The sequence below is a fragment of the Acinonyx jubatus genome, chromosome E4 (genome assembly GCF_027475565.1).
Source record: "Acinonyx jubatus isolate Ajub_Pintada_27869175 chromosome E4, VMU_Ajub_asm_v1.0, whole genome shotgun sequence".
Lineage (NCBI taxonomy): Eukaryota > Metazoa > Chordata > Mammalia > Carnivora > Felidae > Acinonyx > Acinonyx jubatus.
In genome coordinates this window covers 8,954,714-8,968,159 of record NC_069395.1, presented here as the reverse complement: position 1 = coordinate 8,968,159, position 13,446 = coordinate 8,954,714, and the positions used below count along the sequence as shown (strand labels likewise).

Sequence of the window (13,446 nt, the reverse complement as noted above, 5' to 3'; positions counted from 1 at the left end):
TTTTTTTTTCTGTTCCCCCCATCACTGCTATATCACCAGTGATTAGCACAAAGGAGGCACTTCATAAATAATTGTTGAATGAGTGGATGAGTAGTTTAAACTGAATATTGGAACCAAAAGTTTTAGTAATGCAGGAGCTTCTAAAAGGACTCATCCCTCCATCCCTTCCTCCCTCCCTCCCTCCACCCATCCATCCCTCCATCCATCCCTCCATCCACCCATCCATCCCTCTATCCATCCCTCCATCCATCCATCCCTCCATCCATCCACTCATCCCTCCATCCATCCATCCCTCCATCCATCTGTCCCTCCACCCATCCATCCCTCCATCCATGCCTCCATCCACCCATCCATCCCTCCATCCCTCCATCCATCCATCCATCCATCCATCCATCCATCCATCCAGTATTAACTGAGTGCCTGCTTCATGCTCATGTCATCCTTGCCTTCAAAGAATCAATGATCTTATAGAGCAGAACACATGAGGAAAAAAATCAGCTGGTGGAGGCTGTCTTCTCTTCACCAAGATAGAATTGATGCTCCTTAAGCTTCTGCCACCATGATGGTCAAACATAAGATCAATGACCCCAAAGAAAGTCTCGCATCAGCAAGAGCTTGTTTGCTGCCAGGGTCACATTTGCCTCCCAGGACAGATAAGTTTCAGGTTGACTTGGAAAAATAATGGTTTTCCTGGTGCAGATGAGACTGAGTTAAAGGCAGGTGAAAGCCTTCATTAGAGAAGCGGCCATTTCTATTGCTTCACCATCTGTCTCTCAAAACTCAGCCTCAGCGGCCCTCAGCTCCATTACAGTCAGAGTGGTTGGTGCACAGGTCACATGGCGGGAAGTGTGGCTCTTTCGTTAAAGTAAGGCAGACAGGGACTTGTGAATTCTAAGGGCCTGGGCAGTCCTTCCTGTAAACTTGGCACTGTTCTGATTCTTTCACGGACAGGTGTCTAGTTTTGGCTTCTGCATTTTTGAGAAGAATGTGGAGAAATGAGGAGTAATGAAGAGCTGAGTAGTAAAATGTAGGAGGGGACAGAGGCTCCTAGAGAAATTTCTAAAGGAATTGGTACTATTTACCCTGATGAAGAGAAGACAAAGGAGCGAATCAATTCCTCATCTGGCTGCATGAAGGGCCATTTCCAGAAGGCTGCCTGACAGCCTTTCCTTCACCCCTATCATTTCTGACCTCAATGTACAGAACTGGGGGCTCAGGTTGGATACTGCCTTGAAGACAAGAATAACAAAATTCTGGAACAGTTAGCTGAGAGAAACTATCAAAAACAGGTAGAAAAAGATGGAAGTGGAATGGGCTCGGAATGTGTCTGCCAGGAGCCAGGGGCCAGGACCCATTGCCTTTTTAGGGTACCTAATGGGGAAGCCGGAGTGGCCATTGATATTCTCGGATGTGACACCTTTGTTTCCTGAAAGAAGAAACATAGATTCTAAGAGTCTGGGGAACTGCCTAAGCTTCCATGGTGAGCTAGTAGCAGAACTGATACAGGACTGGGGCCCTCTGACTTCCAGGCGACCACACAATCCTCAGGGGTCTTAGGGGAAGTCCGTTTCCATGATATCTGGTCATTTAATACAGTTTGGATAGATAATGGACTACTTTTGTGGCAATTAGTGGGTAGTATTCGATATCCCCATGAGCCCTGTGTGGTCTTTATTAGTACCACTAGCCCAGAGCCTCAGAGGTGGTACAGGGGGGTGAGAGGTGGGCTCAGAAGGCCATCAGCCTGGGTCTACATGTTGGCGCCATTTTTTCTTAGCTCTGTGAACTCTGGCAGGTTACATAACTACTCTGTGGCTCATAGTCCTTGAGAGGGTGATTATGGGGATTAAATGAAATATCATCTGTATAAAGTGTTGAGCATAATTCCTGACAGAGAAAAGAATTCAATAAATTTTGGTTATTATAGAGCATGTGCAATAAATACATGTTCGGCTAATGGATAAAGTTCTGTCCCAAGGCAGGAATTTGGTACCATGTTAGATCAGCCAGTGTCCCCTGGATATATCCTGAAGTATGTTGTAGGGCAGGCTCAGAATGTCGGCCACATCGAAGGTTTCTTCCAGCAACAGATATATGACTCCTCTTCTGTGACAGTAAGATTTACGGCACAGAGTGGAGAGGGGAAGAGCAAAGGATCCCTCGCTTAATGGCAAGATTGGAATTAGAATCTAATTCCCAGAAGCCAAGGTTATTTCCTTTGAAGCTTGAAGGTTATTCTCCTTCCGTGTTACAAATCCACAGAAGAAATCAGTTGAGGACCGCGGAAGGAACTTCACTGAGTTTGCTTTTTCCCCATCTTTTAAAATCGAGGCAAATAGAAGCCTATTAACCTATCTTAAAGAAATTAATACCAGAGGTGTTCAACTTTAACCAGCAAATCCAGCTGATAATATAAATACATATGTGTCTGTATGCTGTCCGAGAATGAAGACTGACAGAGTGGACAGGAAGGAAGGATGAGGGAGAAAGAGAAACTAGGAGTTGGAGGAGACATCTAAAGGCTCCTTGGATTCCAAAGTGCATGACTTTTGCTCTCTTCTTTCCTAATTTCTCTTCATTCTCTCTCTCTTCTGTTTCTTCTTTTTGTCACTGCCCTCCTTTATTCTCTCTTCTATTTCTCCCTCCCTCCCTCCATCCCAACCACTGAATATCATTCTCATCTTGAGGCATTTTGATGTGTCTCTACTGGAGACTTTGGAGTGTGAGTTGTGTTTTTGTAGGCATAGCCTTCTCTGACCTACCTTGGAAGGTCACTGATATCACTTGCATGACAAACTGGATGTCCAGCGTCTGATTCCAGCTCATTCTACAGCCTTTGTGCCATCGGGGGTGGGCCCCGGGGGAGGAAAGGACAGAAGCTGAAGGGTAGAAGTTGCCAGTGAAGTAGCTATCACTGAATTCCAGATTAGCCACCGGCTTTGAATATAATTTTATTGATTCTTGGGATTAAAAAAAAAAGCGTACCAATATTGAATTTTGCTCCTTAATGCTGGGGAAAGGAAGATGGAAACCACAGCTTTGTAGATTATGGAAACTAACCCAACAGAGAGTGTTTGTCAGCGAAGAGGACAGAATTGGCAAGGGGGTCTGCCTGGCATCCTAATGCATGGACGCTTAGGGTTCTGGGGGTTAGAACGAACTTCGGTAAAAAAAACCCCTAAGTTTGGGGAGGCTGAGATGATTCCAGCCCACACCTCTGCCTGCCTACCCTTCCCCACCCCCCAAACCAGCTGCTGATTCTGAAATGTCATCTAGGTGACATTCCTCCACCTCCTCACTTACTAAATACCCTCATGGCTCCCTGAAGATCTTCCCTGACAAGTCGGATCAGGTGATGTTGTGTTCAGGCTGGTGCATTAGGGGCAGACCTAATGGGACGTGAATGCCAAGGCTGATGCATAGGACCTGACAGAGGGATTTTCCAAGTAATGTCCTTGCCACTTAACTATCGCATGCCCGCAGCTTATTAGAGGTAGCAGCCAGAGGTAAAGTCCAGGAGACTGAAGAGAGATCATGGAGAATGTGGTTCATTAAAAGAGAGGGCAGAATCAGAGGTTATTAAAATTTTAAATGCAGACTTTTTAGACTGGTCACCATAACGAACGGGAAAGGATGCAAACTAAAAAACCCACAGTTCTGCCCACGCATAAGCCAATCGCTTTCCTTTCTTTGTTTTGTCTGTCAACATCGCAACCCCTCTGGTCAGGGACCGCAAGGATACCCACATGACAGATGAGGAAACTGAGGCTCGGCTCCGGTAGGTAACTCGCTTTCCCACAGTTGTCCTGGGCACGTGGTAACATCTGCCTGTCCTCTCGTGTGCCAGCTGTGCAAGAAGAAAGGCAGAGGAGCCGGGAGCGGGCCGAGAGTGAGGCCGAATGTGCCAGTAGTGGCCATGAAGATATGCCTGTGGAGAGGATTCTAGAAGCTGAGCTTGCTGTTGAACCAAAGACGGAATCCTATGGTGACATGAATATGGAGAACTCGGTCAGTGGTCTTAGACTTCCACCCGCCTCCCACTTCTTTCTTGGGCTGGAGATGGGCGAGGGGTGGACCAGAGTCCTGGAATCTGGCCCTCACAGGGCTTTGGGTTTGTTTTTAGACGAACGACCCTGTCACGAACATATGCCATGCTGCTGATAAGCAGCTTTTCACTCTTGTCGAATGGGCCAAGCGCATCCCCCACTTCTCTGACCTCACCTTGGAGGACCAGGTCATCCTGCTCCGGGCAGGTAAAGGACATCGGGGCTTGGGTTTCCTTGGGCCAATCGCTTGGGCTGCCATTTTGAAATTACCCTTGGGATCCTAAAGCAAGTCACCCAATGAGGCTGTAACGATCCAAGCTGTGTGCCGTGTTGAGGACAGGATAACCCCATCCAGGGTTAGTCTTTATATATTAATTATAGGCTCTTAAGTTTGGGTGGCCCTCCCCCAAACCTTTTATTCCCAAATGAAACATTGTTAATGGAGGTTGAGACTCTTCTTCCGTGTAAATTTTACCATGGTTTTATAATTGGCATTTAATTTTCAAATACAGTGAAGTCAGTTTTATTGACGACAGTCCAAAGCAGTGTTGTAAAATTGGAAAATAGAGGTTTTCCCATTTCACAGGTGAGATGAGAGAAGCCAAGGATTTTTTTTTTTCTCAAGCTTATTTATCCAGGGTTCCTTCCTTTTTTTTTTTTTTTTTAAGTTTATTTATTTATTTTGAGAGAGAGAGACAGAGTGTGAGCAGGGGAGGGGCAGAGAGAGTGAGAGGGAGACACAGAATCCGAAGCAGGCTCCAGGCTCTGAGCTTTCAGCACAGAGCCCTACTCAAGGCTCGAACTTCCGAACCGTGAGATCCTGACCTGAGCCGAGGTGGGACGCTTAACTGAGCCACCCAGGCGCCCCCAGGGTCCCTTCCTATTTTCAGATTCTGTGTGCTATATTCTCTCTCGGCTTCCATTTCTGGAACATTGTGCAGCTGACATGTGCCACCGCTCTCCTCTGTCACCGCGCCAGCAGGGAAATTTCATAAAGATTGGCTAAGCATTGGAAGCCAGTCCCCTCACTTCATCCCTGTTAGATAATGAAGAGTCTCTGAGTGTTGACTGAAAGCTACACGCTGTGCTGCGTCCTGCCAGACAGCGAGCACCAAAGAAATAAAACTGAGTTGTCAGGTGCTGGGGGCAGAGGTATCCTCACTTTATCCACCGTGGCAGCTAACATGTTGACGATTACCTGTGAAATGTTCAACCCGTATTTGTCGATTGACTGGGATGGGGGAGGAGAAGTGTCCTGATCCTCAAGCTGCCATTCTGAGCTGTCCTGGGGGAGCCTGGGGGCGGGGGGGGAGTGCAGAGCCATGAGTCAGGGGACCCCTGTCTTATCCTGTTTCTTCACTTATGAGCTGTATCGTCTGGAGCTGGTTTTTAACCTCCTTGGATTTCTGTTTCTGCTTTTGTTATACGGGGGCGACAATTCGTGCCTCGGATGATGATTGGTGAAGCGAGAATGCGGTCAGTTTTCCCTCAAGGCCTCCTCCTTCTCCTTGCAGGGTGGAACGAACTGCTAATTGCCTCCTTCTCCCACCGCTCCGTCTCCGTGCAGGACGGCATCCTTCTGGCCACCGGCTTACATGTCCACCGCAGCAGCGCCCACAGCGCTGGGGTCGGCTCCATCTTTGACAGGTGGCTCTCGTCTGCTTCCAGTGCGTGCGTGTGCGCGAGCGTGCCTGTGTGTGCGCGTGCCTGTGCGTGCGTGTGCGCATGCGCGCCTGTGCGTGTGTGCGCGCCTGTGCGTGTGCACGCGCGTGCCTGTGCGCGTGCGTCAGGTGCCGTGGGCGTGTGGGTGTGTGGACCTGTGGGCAGCGCTGGGACGTAGGATGGTCCACCCACACATCTGCACGGGGCAAGAAGCGGAGACCATGGAACACATCGGAACATAGACCCAGGAAGGAATGACAGGTGGCTCTCGTTTGCTTCCAGGGCGTGCGTGTGTGTGTGTGTGTGTGTGTGTGTGTGCGCGCGCGTGCGTGGATTACAAGAAAGGTTGAAATGACGAGATGGAGGTAGAGCCAGGCAGGGGCCAGCACGGGTGCTGGGGCAGGAGGGCGAAGCTGTTACCTCTGCGGGTTTCCAAGGGAGAGACTGGATCGTTGACATGACCCGGGGGCGGGGGGCGGGCGGGGGGGGGTGGGGGGGGAGGTTGAACTGCCAGGGGGCCGGGATGGAGGTAAGCAGCCAGGACCTGACTTCGGGAGTTGGGGAAGATGAGCTGAGGTTTTTGCTGGACTCGGTCGCAGGGTCTCTGGAGAAGGGCCGCAGCAGGAGCGGACCCACCTGGGTCGGGCAGCAGGAGCCCCAGCCTGGCATTCTGCGCCTTAAGCGGTGCTGAAGGAAATTTAAGATTCAGAGAGATGAACGGAATGAGTAGGGATGAATGATGTGGGGCAAGGGGACGGGCAGCCGGTAACGACGAGGATAGGGTTGAAAATAGCCTCTGGGCCAGGGGCCGGGGCCCTGTGGCCCCTTCCCACCCTCCGTTGTAAATGGATTTCCAGGCCACGTGAATGTCCACCCAAGGCGTCTCTACTCCCTCCCTGCCCTTTCCCACAACACGCAGAGGCCATGCAGGGACCAACACGGTCTTTGATGGACTCCGCCGTCGTCATGGAGATTTCCACCCTCTCCCTGGAGGCTGCCCTCTGCTGTGTCCCTCTAGACGGGCCACCCCTCGCCCTGCTTAGCCTGCTACCTTTCTACTGATTTCCAGTCCTCCAGGCTGCCTTTCCAGCGCCGCCCTCCCCCCCAACCCCCAGAGTTCACTGCTTCCCCCTCGGTGCTCCCTTGGACTTTGCTCACGGCTTTGTGTTGCTGCGCGTTGTTTCCCTGTTTCCTCAGTGAGACTCTGAGCTCCTGGAGCTCGGGGATGGCACCCTCTTCGTCTCTGCGCCCCTAGCACCTGCCGCATCATCTGGGACACGGGATGGGGACATAAGGAGTGTGGGGTGCGTGCGTCTCATCCGCCCCTGGCCTGGTGTTCACGGTTTTCTCATCGCCTGTCATTGTGTCCTGTGAACAGAGTCCTGACTGAGCTGGTCTCCAAAATGAAAGACATGCAGATGGACAAGGCGGAGCTGGGGTGCCTGCGGGCCATCGTGCTATTTAACCCAGGTAACTGGGCAGTGGTTCGCCCTCCTCCGAGCTCGGCCGCGGCGCTCCCGCGTTCTGACGTCCCCCAGCTCAGCTGAGGCGGAGCAGGCAGGGCCGGGAGTCGATCCTTTGTGGTTCCGACTCCTAGAGCCTGTCTTGCGGGCATCTTGAAGGAGCACGGAGTGTGCATATTTGGGGACAAGTGGGGAAGGCGACAGTGGCCCGGGGTCACGGTGAAGCAGGTGGTCGGAAGGATCAGATTTGGCGGATAGTTTTAGGCAAAGCTGGTGGGGTTTGCGGAGGGATTAGAGATAGAGTGTGAAAAGAGAGGTGTTAAATATAATTCTCAGGGGTTTGGGGTTTATTTTCCCGAGTTATTGTGAAAATGGAGTTTTGTTTGCTGACGTGGGGGATCCTGTGGGTAGGGGGGGTAGGAATTAGGACTTTGTCTCTGGACATGAAAACCTCAGGTGGATATGTAACAATGTGGATGGAACGAGAGTGTATTGTGCTGAGCAAAATGAGTCAGTTAGAGAGACAGATACCGTATGATTTCACTCATATGTGGAACTTGAGAAACAAAACAGATGAACACAGAGGAAGGGAAGCAAAAATAAGTAAACACAGAGAGGGACGTGAACCAGAAGAGACTCATAAACACAGAGACCAAATGGAGGGTTGCTGGAGGGGTGGTGGGGGGGGGGGATAGGCTAAATGGGTGATGGGCATTAAGGAGGGCACTTGTTGGGATGAGCACTGGGTGTTTTTAAATTAAAAAGTCAATCTCTGGGGCGCCTGGATGGCTCCGTTGGTTAAGCTTCAAACTTCGACTCAGGTCATGATCTCATGGTTCGTGGGTTCCAGCCCCGTGTCAGGCTCTGTGCGGACAGCTGGGAGCCTGGAGCCTGCTTCAGATTCCATTTCCCTCTCTCTCTGCCCCTCCCATGCTGGTTCTCTCTGTCTCAAAAATAAATAAACATTGAAAAAAAAAAAACCATTACTTAAAAAAAAAGTTTTTCAGATGGATAGTAGACATCCAAGAGTAGCTGTCCAGGAAGCTAGTGTTCATGAGTCTGGGACTCAGAGGAGAAGTCAGGACCGGAGATGTGCCTTCGAGAGCTGTCAGCCTCTACCGGGCACACTAGACTCTGAGACAGGTGTGAGCTCACGTAGGGGGTCAGTGAAGTGGGGCAGAGAAGGGGGCTGGGCAGAGGTGGGCCCAGGGGTGCACCCTCACGTAGGGGCTGGGGAGAAAAGGAAGAACCAGCCAAGGAGCCCGAGACAGGCCAGTGAGGGGCAGGGAGAGAAGTGGAGGAGTGATGTCCTGGTGGCCCAGGAAAAGAAGCGATTCAAGGAGGAGGAAGGGATCGGCTCCCTCACATGCCGCTGGGGGTCAAAAGATGACCGTTCAGAATTTCATGGTGACTTCTGCACAGGCTTCAGCCCAGGAATCAGGCGGCTCGTTAGCTGATGCGACACGTGAGTGGATCTGGCTTTTGTACCATCTCGTCATTCAGTCCGGGCTTAGCACATGGGAGGCACTCAGTAAATGTGGGGATGCAATCGTTCAGAATGAGCGGATAGAGTAAAACTCCTCCTTGGAGTCGGTAGTGGCTGCCTTTGGCCATCAACAGCGTTTTCAGCCTTTGCTCCAGGAGTCTATTGGGTGGACTGGGCACAGAGAGGGAGAGCTGGGGGGCCCAGGGGACCAGCTTGGTGTCTTTCACTGTTGTTCCCCACCCAGCGCGTCTCTATCTAGTAACTCTTGGGGCAGAGGCCAGAGTGAACGGGGACAGCCTCTCTGGAAGGGTGTCCACCTGAGATGTGTCCCCACAGGCTAAATCAGTCGTCTTTTTCAGATGCCAAGGGTCTGTCCAACCCCTCGGAGGTAGAGACTCTGCGAGAGAAGGTTTATGCCACCCTCGAGGCGTACACGAAGCAGAAGTATCCGGAACAACCTGGCAGGTGAGAGAGAGAGTGCGGGAAGAATCGAATGGCCGAGGTGAGGCCTCTTCCTTGCCCTGCATACATGGTAACGTGCAGCAGGTGCCGTCTAGGGTTTTCAAGTGTTCTTTAATCTTTCTAACGAGCTGAAAGCTGCCGAAGCATTGGCTCCATGACACCAGAGATCCTGTCCTGTTCGCCGTTCCCTGCTCCAATGTTAGAGCCTAAAGCAGTGCCGGGCACATAGTATAGGGCTGTAAATGTTGCCCGGACGAGCAAATGCAGAAATGAAGGCGGGTCTCAGTGTCTCCAGTTTCTAGCGAGGCACCAGGGCCCGGAAAGGGTAAGGCACTTGCCCGGCATCGTGGAGCTGGTGTGCAGTGGGGCTGGGAGGTGAACTCAGGTCTGTCTGGCTTCAGAGAGCTTGTGCTTTCCAGGGCCGCTGCCTGGCTTTCTGCTCTGCCCCCGCGGGACAAGACGAATCCTACATTTTGGGGGTATATATTTTTCCAGTATTTTTGCGTGTCAGTGCATGTGTGCACAGAAACGTGCATTTACAGACATGAAATCGTACAGTTTGTTGTATTATTTTCCTTCTCTTAGCCGTTTTTAGCTACTTTATCAGATGCCGAAAGGTACAAAATTATCATTTTCAGTGATTCTGTAACGTTTCATGGGGTGGACGGATCTTAATGTATTTAGCCATTGGCCCGTGGAACATTTAGGTTGTTTCCGCTGAATGTTACTTTCAAAACTTTGGAATTTACCCGTTTTCCTAGGAACGGGCCTGCCAGGGGGTCCCGGCTGCCTCCTTGTTGGCCGGACTGGGGTGGGACCTGGAAGGGCAGGGAAGGGGGTGTAGAGGCGGGGCCCCTTCATGTCCCCGGGGTGTGTCCGGCACAGCCTGGACAGAGGGGGACCACCCTGAGGATGAGCAGGTGCATCGGGGATGTCACTTGGCTCAGGCAGGTAGGTAAGCGTGCCGAAGGCTGGTCACCTCGGCTGGGCAGGAACAGGTGGAAGGAGGGCCAGGCACGGCCGGGTGCTCTCCGTGGTACTGGGCTGCCACTCCCTGGAAACACTTCGGAAGTGCGCTTTGCTCCAGCGAAGCAGAGATCAGAACTCAGGAGGACGCAGGCACATTGTCTCTCTCGCGCGGCAGGCACCTCAAAGGCTGTGGCTGCCGAGCACGTGAGGGAGGCACGCGGCGTCTGTCCCCAGGGCTATGGCCCTTCACGGGCGTGTTGGTTTCCAGTCCCGATCTCAGCCCCTAAGTCAGGGCCAGTCAGCTGAGACAGCAGTCCCCTAGTGTATTTAGCATTTTGTGGATTGTAAAACGCGGGCATCTTTAGAGCGAACGATACATTTTCAGAGTTCTGTCTCAGCCTCTCTTTGTACTTTGCAGAGAAGCCATTCCCTTCATCTAATTCCATAAAAGTCTTTCGTGGTAGAGTCAGGACCAGGAGCTCAGCCTTTACCTAAATGGCTCTTCCTGCTTGGGGACGCCCTGCAGAACTTTCTGAAGGGTTGTGTGGCCTTGGGATAGACTAATTTTTCTTAAAAATTTTTTTTTAACATTTATTTTTGAAAGACAGAGACAGAGCGTGGGCAGGGGAGGGGCAGAGAGAGAGAGAGAGAGGGAGACACAGAATCCGAAGCAGGCTCCAGGCTCTGAGCCATCAGCACAGAGCCCAACTGGGGCTCGAACTCATGAATCACAAGGTCATGACCTGAGCCAAAGTCAGATGCTTAACTGATTGAGACCTTTAATGTTTCTAGGTAAAGAAGTAATCCTGATTTTTTGTAGATGGTGCCATTTTATTTTTCTTACATTGCCCCATTTCTTTGAAACTTCATGTGGCCTGAATATAGAAACATACACGTTTTCCAGGAGCATTAAAATTCCAACTTGAAACTCCCCCCGTGAACTCATGTTGTGACGCTCCGTGAAGAGCCAGCCTGACCAGAGTCTCTGATTTCAGGCCGGGGTGACCGATAGGATTTCAGTCCTTGTCCTTTCATTGGAAGTTATGAGTGACTGGATTGCCAGTTATTATTAATAACATTAAAAATCAGCTTTATTGGCAAAAAAAGGATTCTGAGAGATGGAAAAGGGCCACCGAGGCAGGTTGGAAAACACAGCAAATCGAGGGGACCCAGGAGGATGTGCAGATGTGAGGCTAGTTCACACACAGGCTTCTCTCCCTGCGGTGAACCTCACAGCCAAGGTCCTTGGTTATACAGGAGTGTGCAGCACACGCACGTGAGTGCATGCGTGTGGGAGAGAGTGCACGTGTGCGGGCACGTGAGAGTGTAGGAGAATGTGTGAATGTGCATAGGTGGGCATGAGCACAAGCTTATGTCTGTGAGGGTGTGTAAGAGGGTGAGTGTGTGTGCACACACGTGTATATGTGTGACACGTGTGAGGCAGATGTGAGTGAGTGTGTATAAGGGTGCGTGAGAATGTGTGAGTGGGTCTACCTAACGTGTGTCAGGCGCGAGTGTGTGTTTGCACATGTGTGTGTCGTGTCCCTACACTGCCCTCAGGGGCGAGACTAGTACATTCCACCCCACTCTCCTCGTGCTTAAAGGAAGCACCTCCTTCGCGTTGGTAACAACTGCTTGCAAGCTGGTAACAAACCTTGGTGACTCTCCCCCCCCCTCCCCCCGTGGTCTGTTGGGGCAGGGGTGGTGAGAGGAAAGGCGGACTCAGCCTGGGCGGTAAGGGCCAGCGGCCCCGCCCTCGCTCACCTCGCGTTCCAGAACCTCCGGGAGGCCTGGCGGTGCCCCAGCAGGTACCCCCACGTGCACATGAGTGGCAACGGCCACCGCAGGTCAGCACAGCCTTGTCTTCTGCTCCGTTCCGGCATCCCCGCAGACCTTTGCAGGCAGCCCCCGGGGCGGGGTGGGGACGTGAGGAGCCCCAGCTGGTTGGTGGGAGATGAACCAGGGCCTGGCTCTTGCTTCTGCCCGGGATCCCGGGACGTGGGCGCAGATTTCAGAACACTCTCAAGAGGCCACAGGGTTCGGCTTCCCCTTTAAAAACTCCATTGCGGGGGCACCTGGGTGGCTCGGTCGGGTAAGCCTCCGACCTGGGCTCTAGGTCGTGATATGATATCGCGGTTGGTGAGTTCGGGCCCCCTGTCGGGCTCTGTGCTGACAGCTCGGAGCCTGGAGCCTGCTTCAGATTCTGCGTCCCCCTCTCTCTCTGCCCCTCCCCTGCTCGCGCTCTCTCTTCCTCCCTCTCTCTCTCTCTCAAACATAAATAAACATTAAAAAAAAATTAAAAGTCCATTGCTGAAGCTTCCTAGGAGTAGAGCTTGTCTAGCTGCCCCAGTGTCCCCTTCCAGGCTCTCTCCCACGTAGGCTGGTCGGGGAGACCAGACGAACTGGAGCGGCCACCGGGCTCCTGACGCCCTTTCGCCCCCCACCCTCCGCCCCTGCAGGTTTGCCAAGCTGCTGCTGCGCCTCCCGGCCCTGCGCTCCATTGGCCTGAAGTGCCTGGAGCACCTGTTTTTCTTCAAGCTCATCGGGGACACGCCGATTGACACCTTCCTCATGGAGATGTTGGAGACCCCGCTGCAAATCACCTGAACGCCCCCAGCCGCAGCCCCCCCAGCCTGGGACTACCCCTGGGCGGGTGTGTGTGGACCCCCCACCCTGCACACGTCCCGCCGCCTCCTGCCCTGACCCTTTCCCGTTCCAATAATGTGATGCTTACAATAAAGAAACCTTTCTACACGTGCGACTTTTATAGGTGGTTTTGTACAGATGTTAAAGGAAACCCTTCTTTGCAATCTGAGGGGCTGGGGATCTTTCTGGAAGTTCTTGGAAAAACTCACCAAGCCTCTGTACATATAATTGGTTTAAATTATTTTTTCACTTGCCATGGAAAGCAAACGAGCGAATAATAAAATAATATATATGATGTTGACATTGCCTGGAGCACGGGGTGTGTTATTGTTATGGGGGGAAGTTTTCTCAGCTGTGGGAAGAAAGTTGTTGGGGGCTGGGGAATGGGGGTGTGGCCCTGAAACGGTAAATCAGTCCCACAGTTAGGCAGCCTGAGTCTAAGCTGTCCCCAGCCAGCTTAGCCCCTGGCGAGAGTGGTAAAACACATTGTCTTTCAGAATGAGCTCGCTTTGTTTTTTCTTTCCTCCTTCCTCCTAAGAATAACGAGTACGAACAGCCTTGTCCTGTTTGAGAGCATAAGGCCACGAGAAGATGCTATCTGGATGGAGGAAGATTCTGGGATCAGGAGAGTTGATAGGGGGTAGTAACAAAGGAAAGGAGTTTTCTGTTGTTAACTGGCAACATTAGCAAAAAGACCAGAGAACATCTAATT

The 13,446-nt window shown here is 51.8% G+C and overlaps 1 protein-coding gene across 4 annotated transcripts in view; it reads left to right on the top strand.

Moving 5' to 3' along the window:
- RXRG (retinoid X receptor gamma) overlaps positions 1–13,035 on the top strand; it is a 44,041-nt gene extending 31,006 nt beyond the window's left edge. For all 4 annotated transcript variants that reach the window (XM_015061631.3, XM_015061634.3, XM_015061632.3 and 1 more), the window contains 6 exons: positions 3,848–4,008; positions 4,124–4,253; positions 5,561–5,693; positions 7,087–7,178; positions 9,017–9,122; positions 12,548–13,035. In XM_015061631.3, the coding sequence (XP_014917117.1) occupies positions 3,848–4,008; positions 4,124–4,253; positions 5,561–5,693; positions 7,087–7,178; positions 9,017–9,122; positions 12,548–12,695 (770 nt within the window). In that variant the 3' untranslated portion in view covers positions 12,696–13,035. The remainder of the gene's footprint in view (positions 1–3,847; positions 4,009–4,123; positions 4,254–5,560; positions 5,694–7,086; positions 7,179–9,016; positions 9,123–12,547) is intronic.
- Positions 13,036–13,446: the final 411 nt, after the last annotated feature.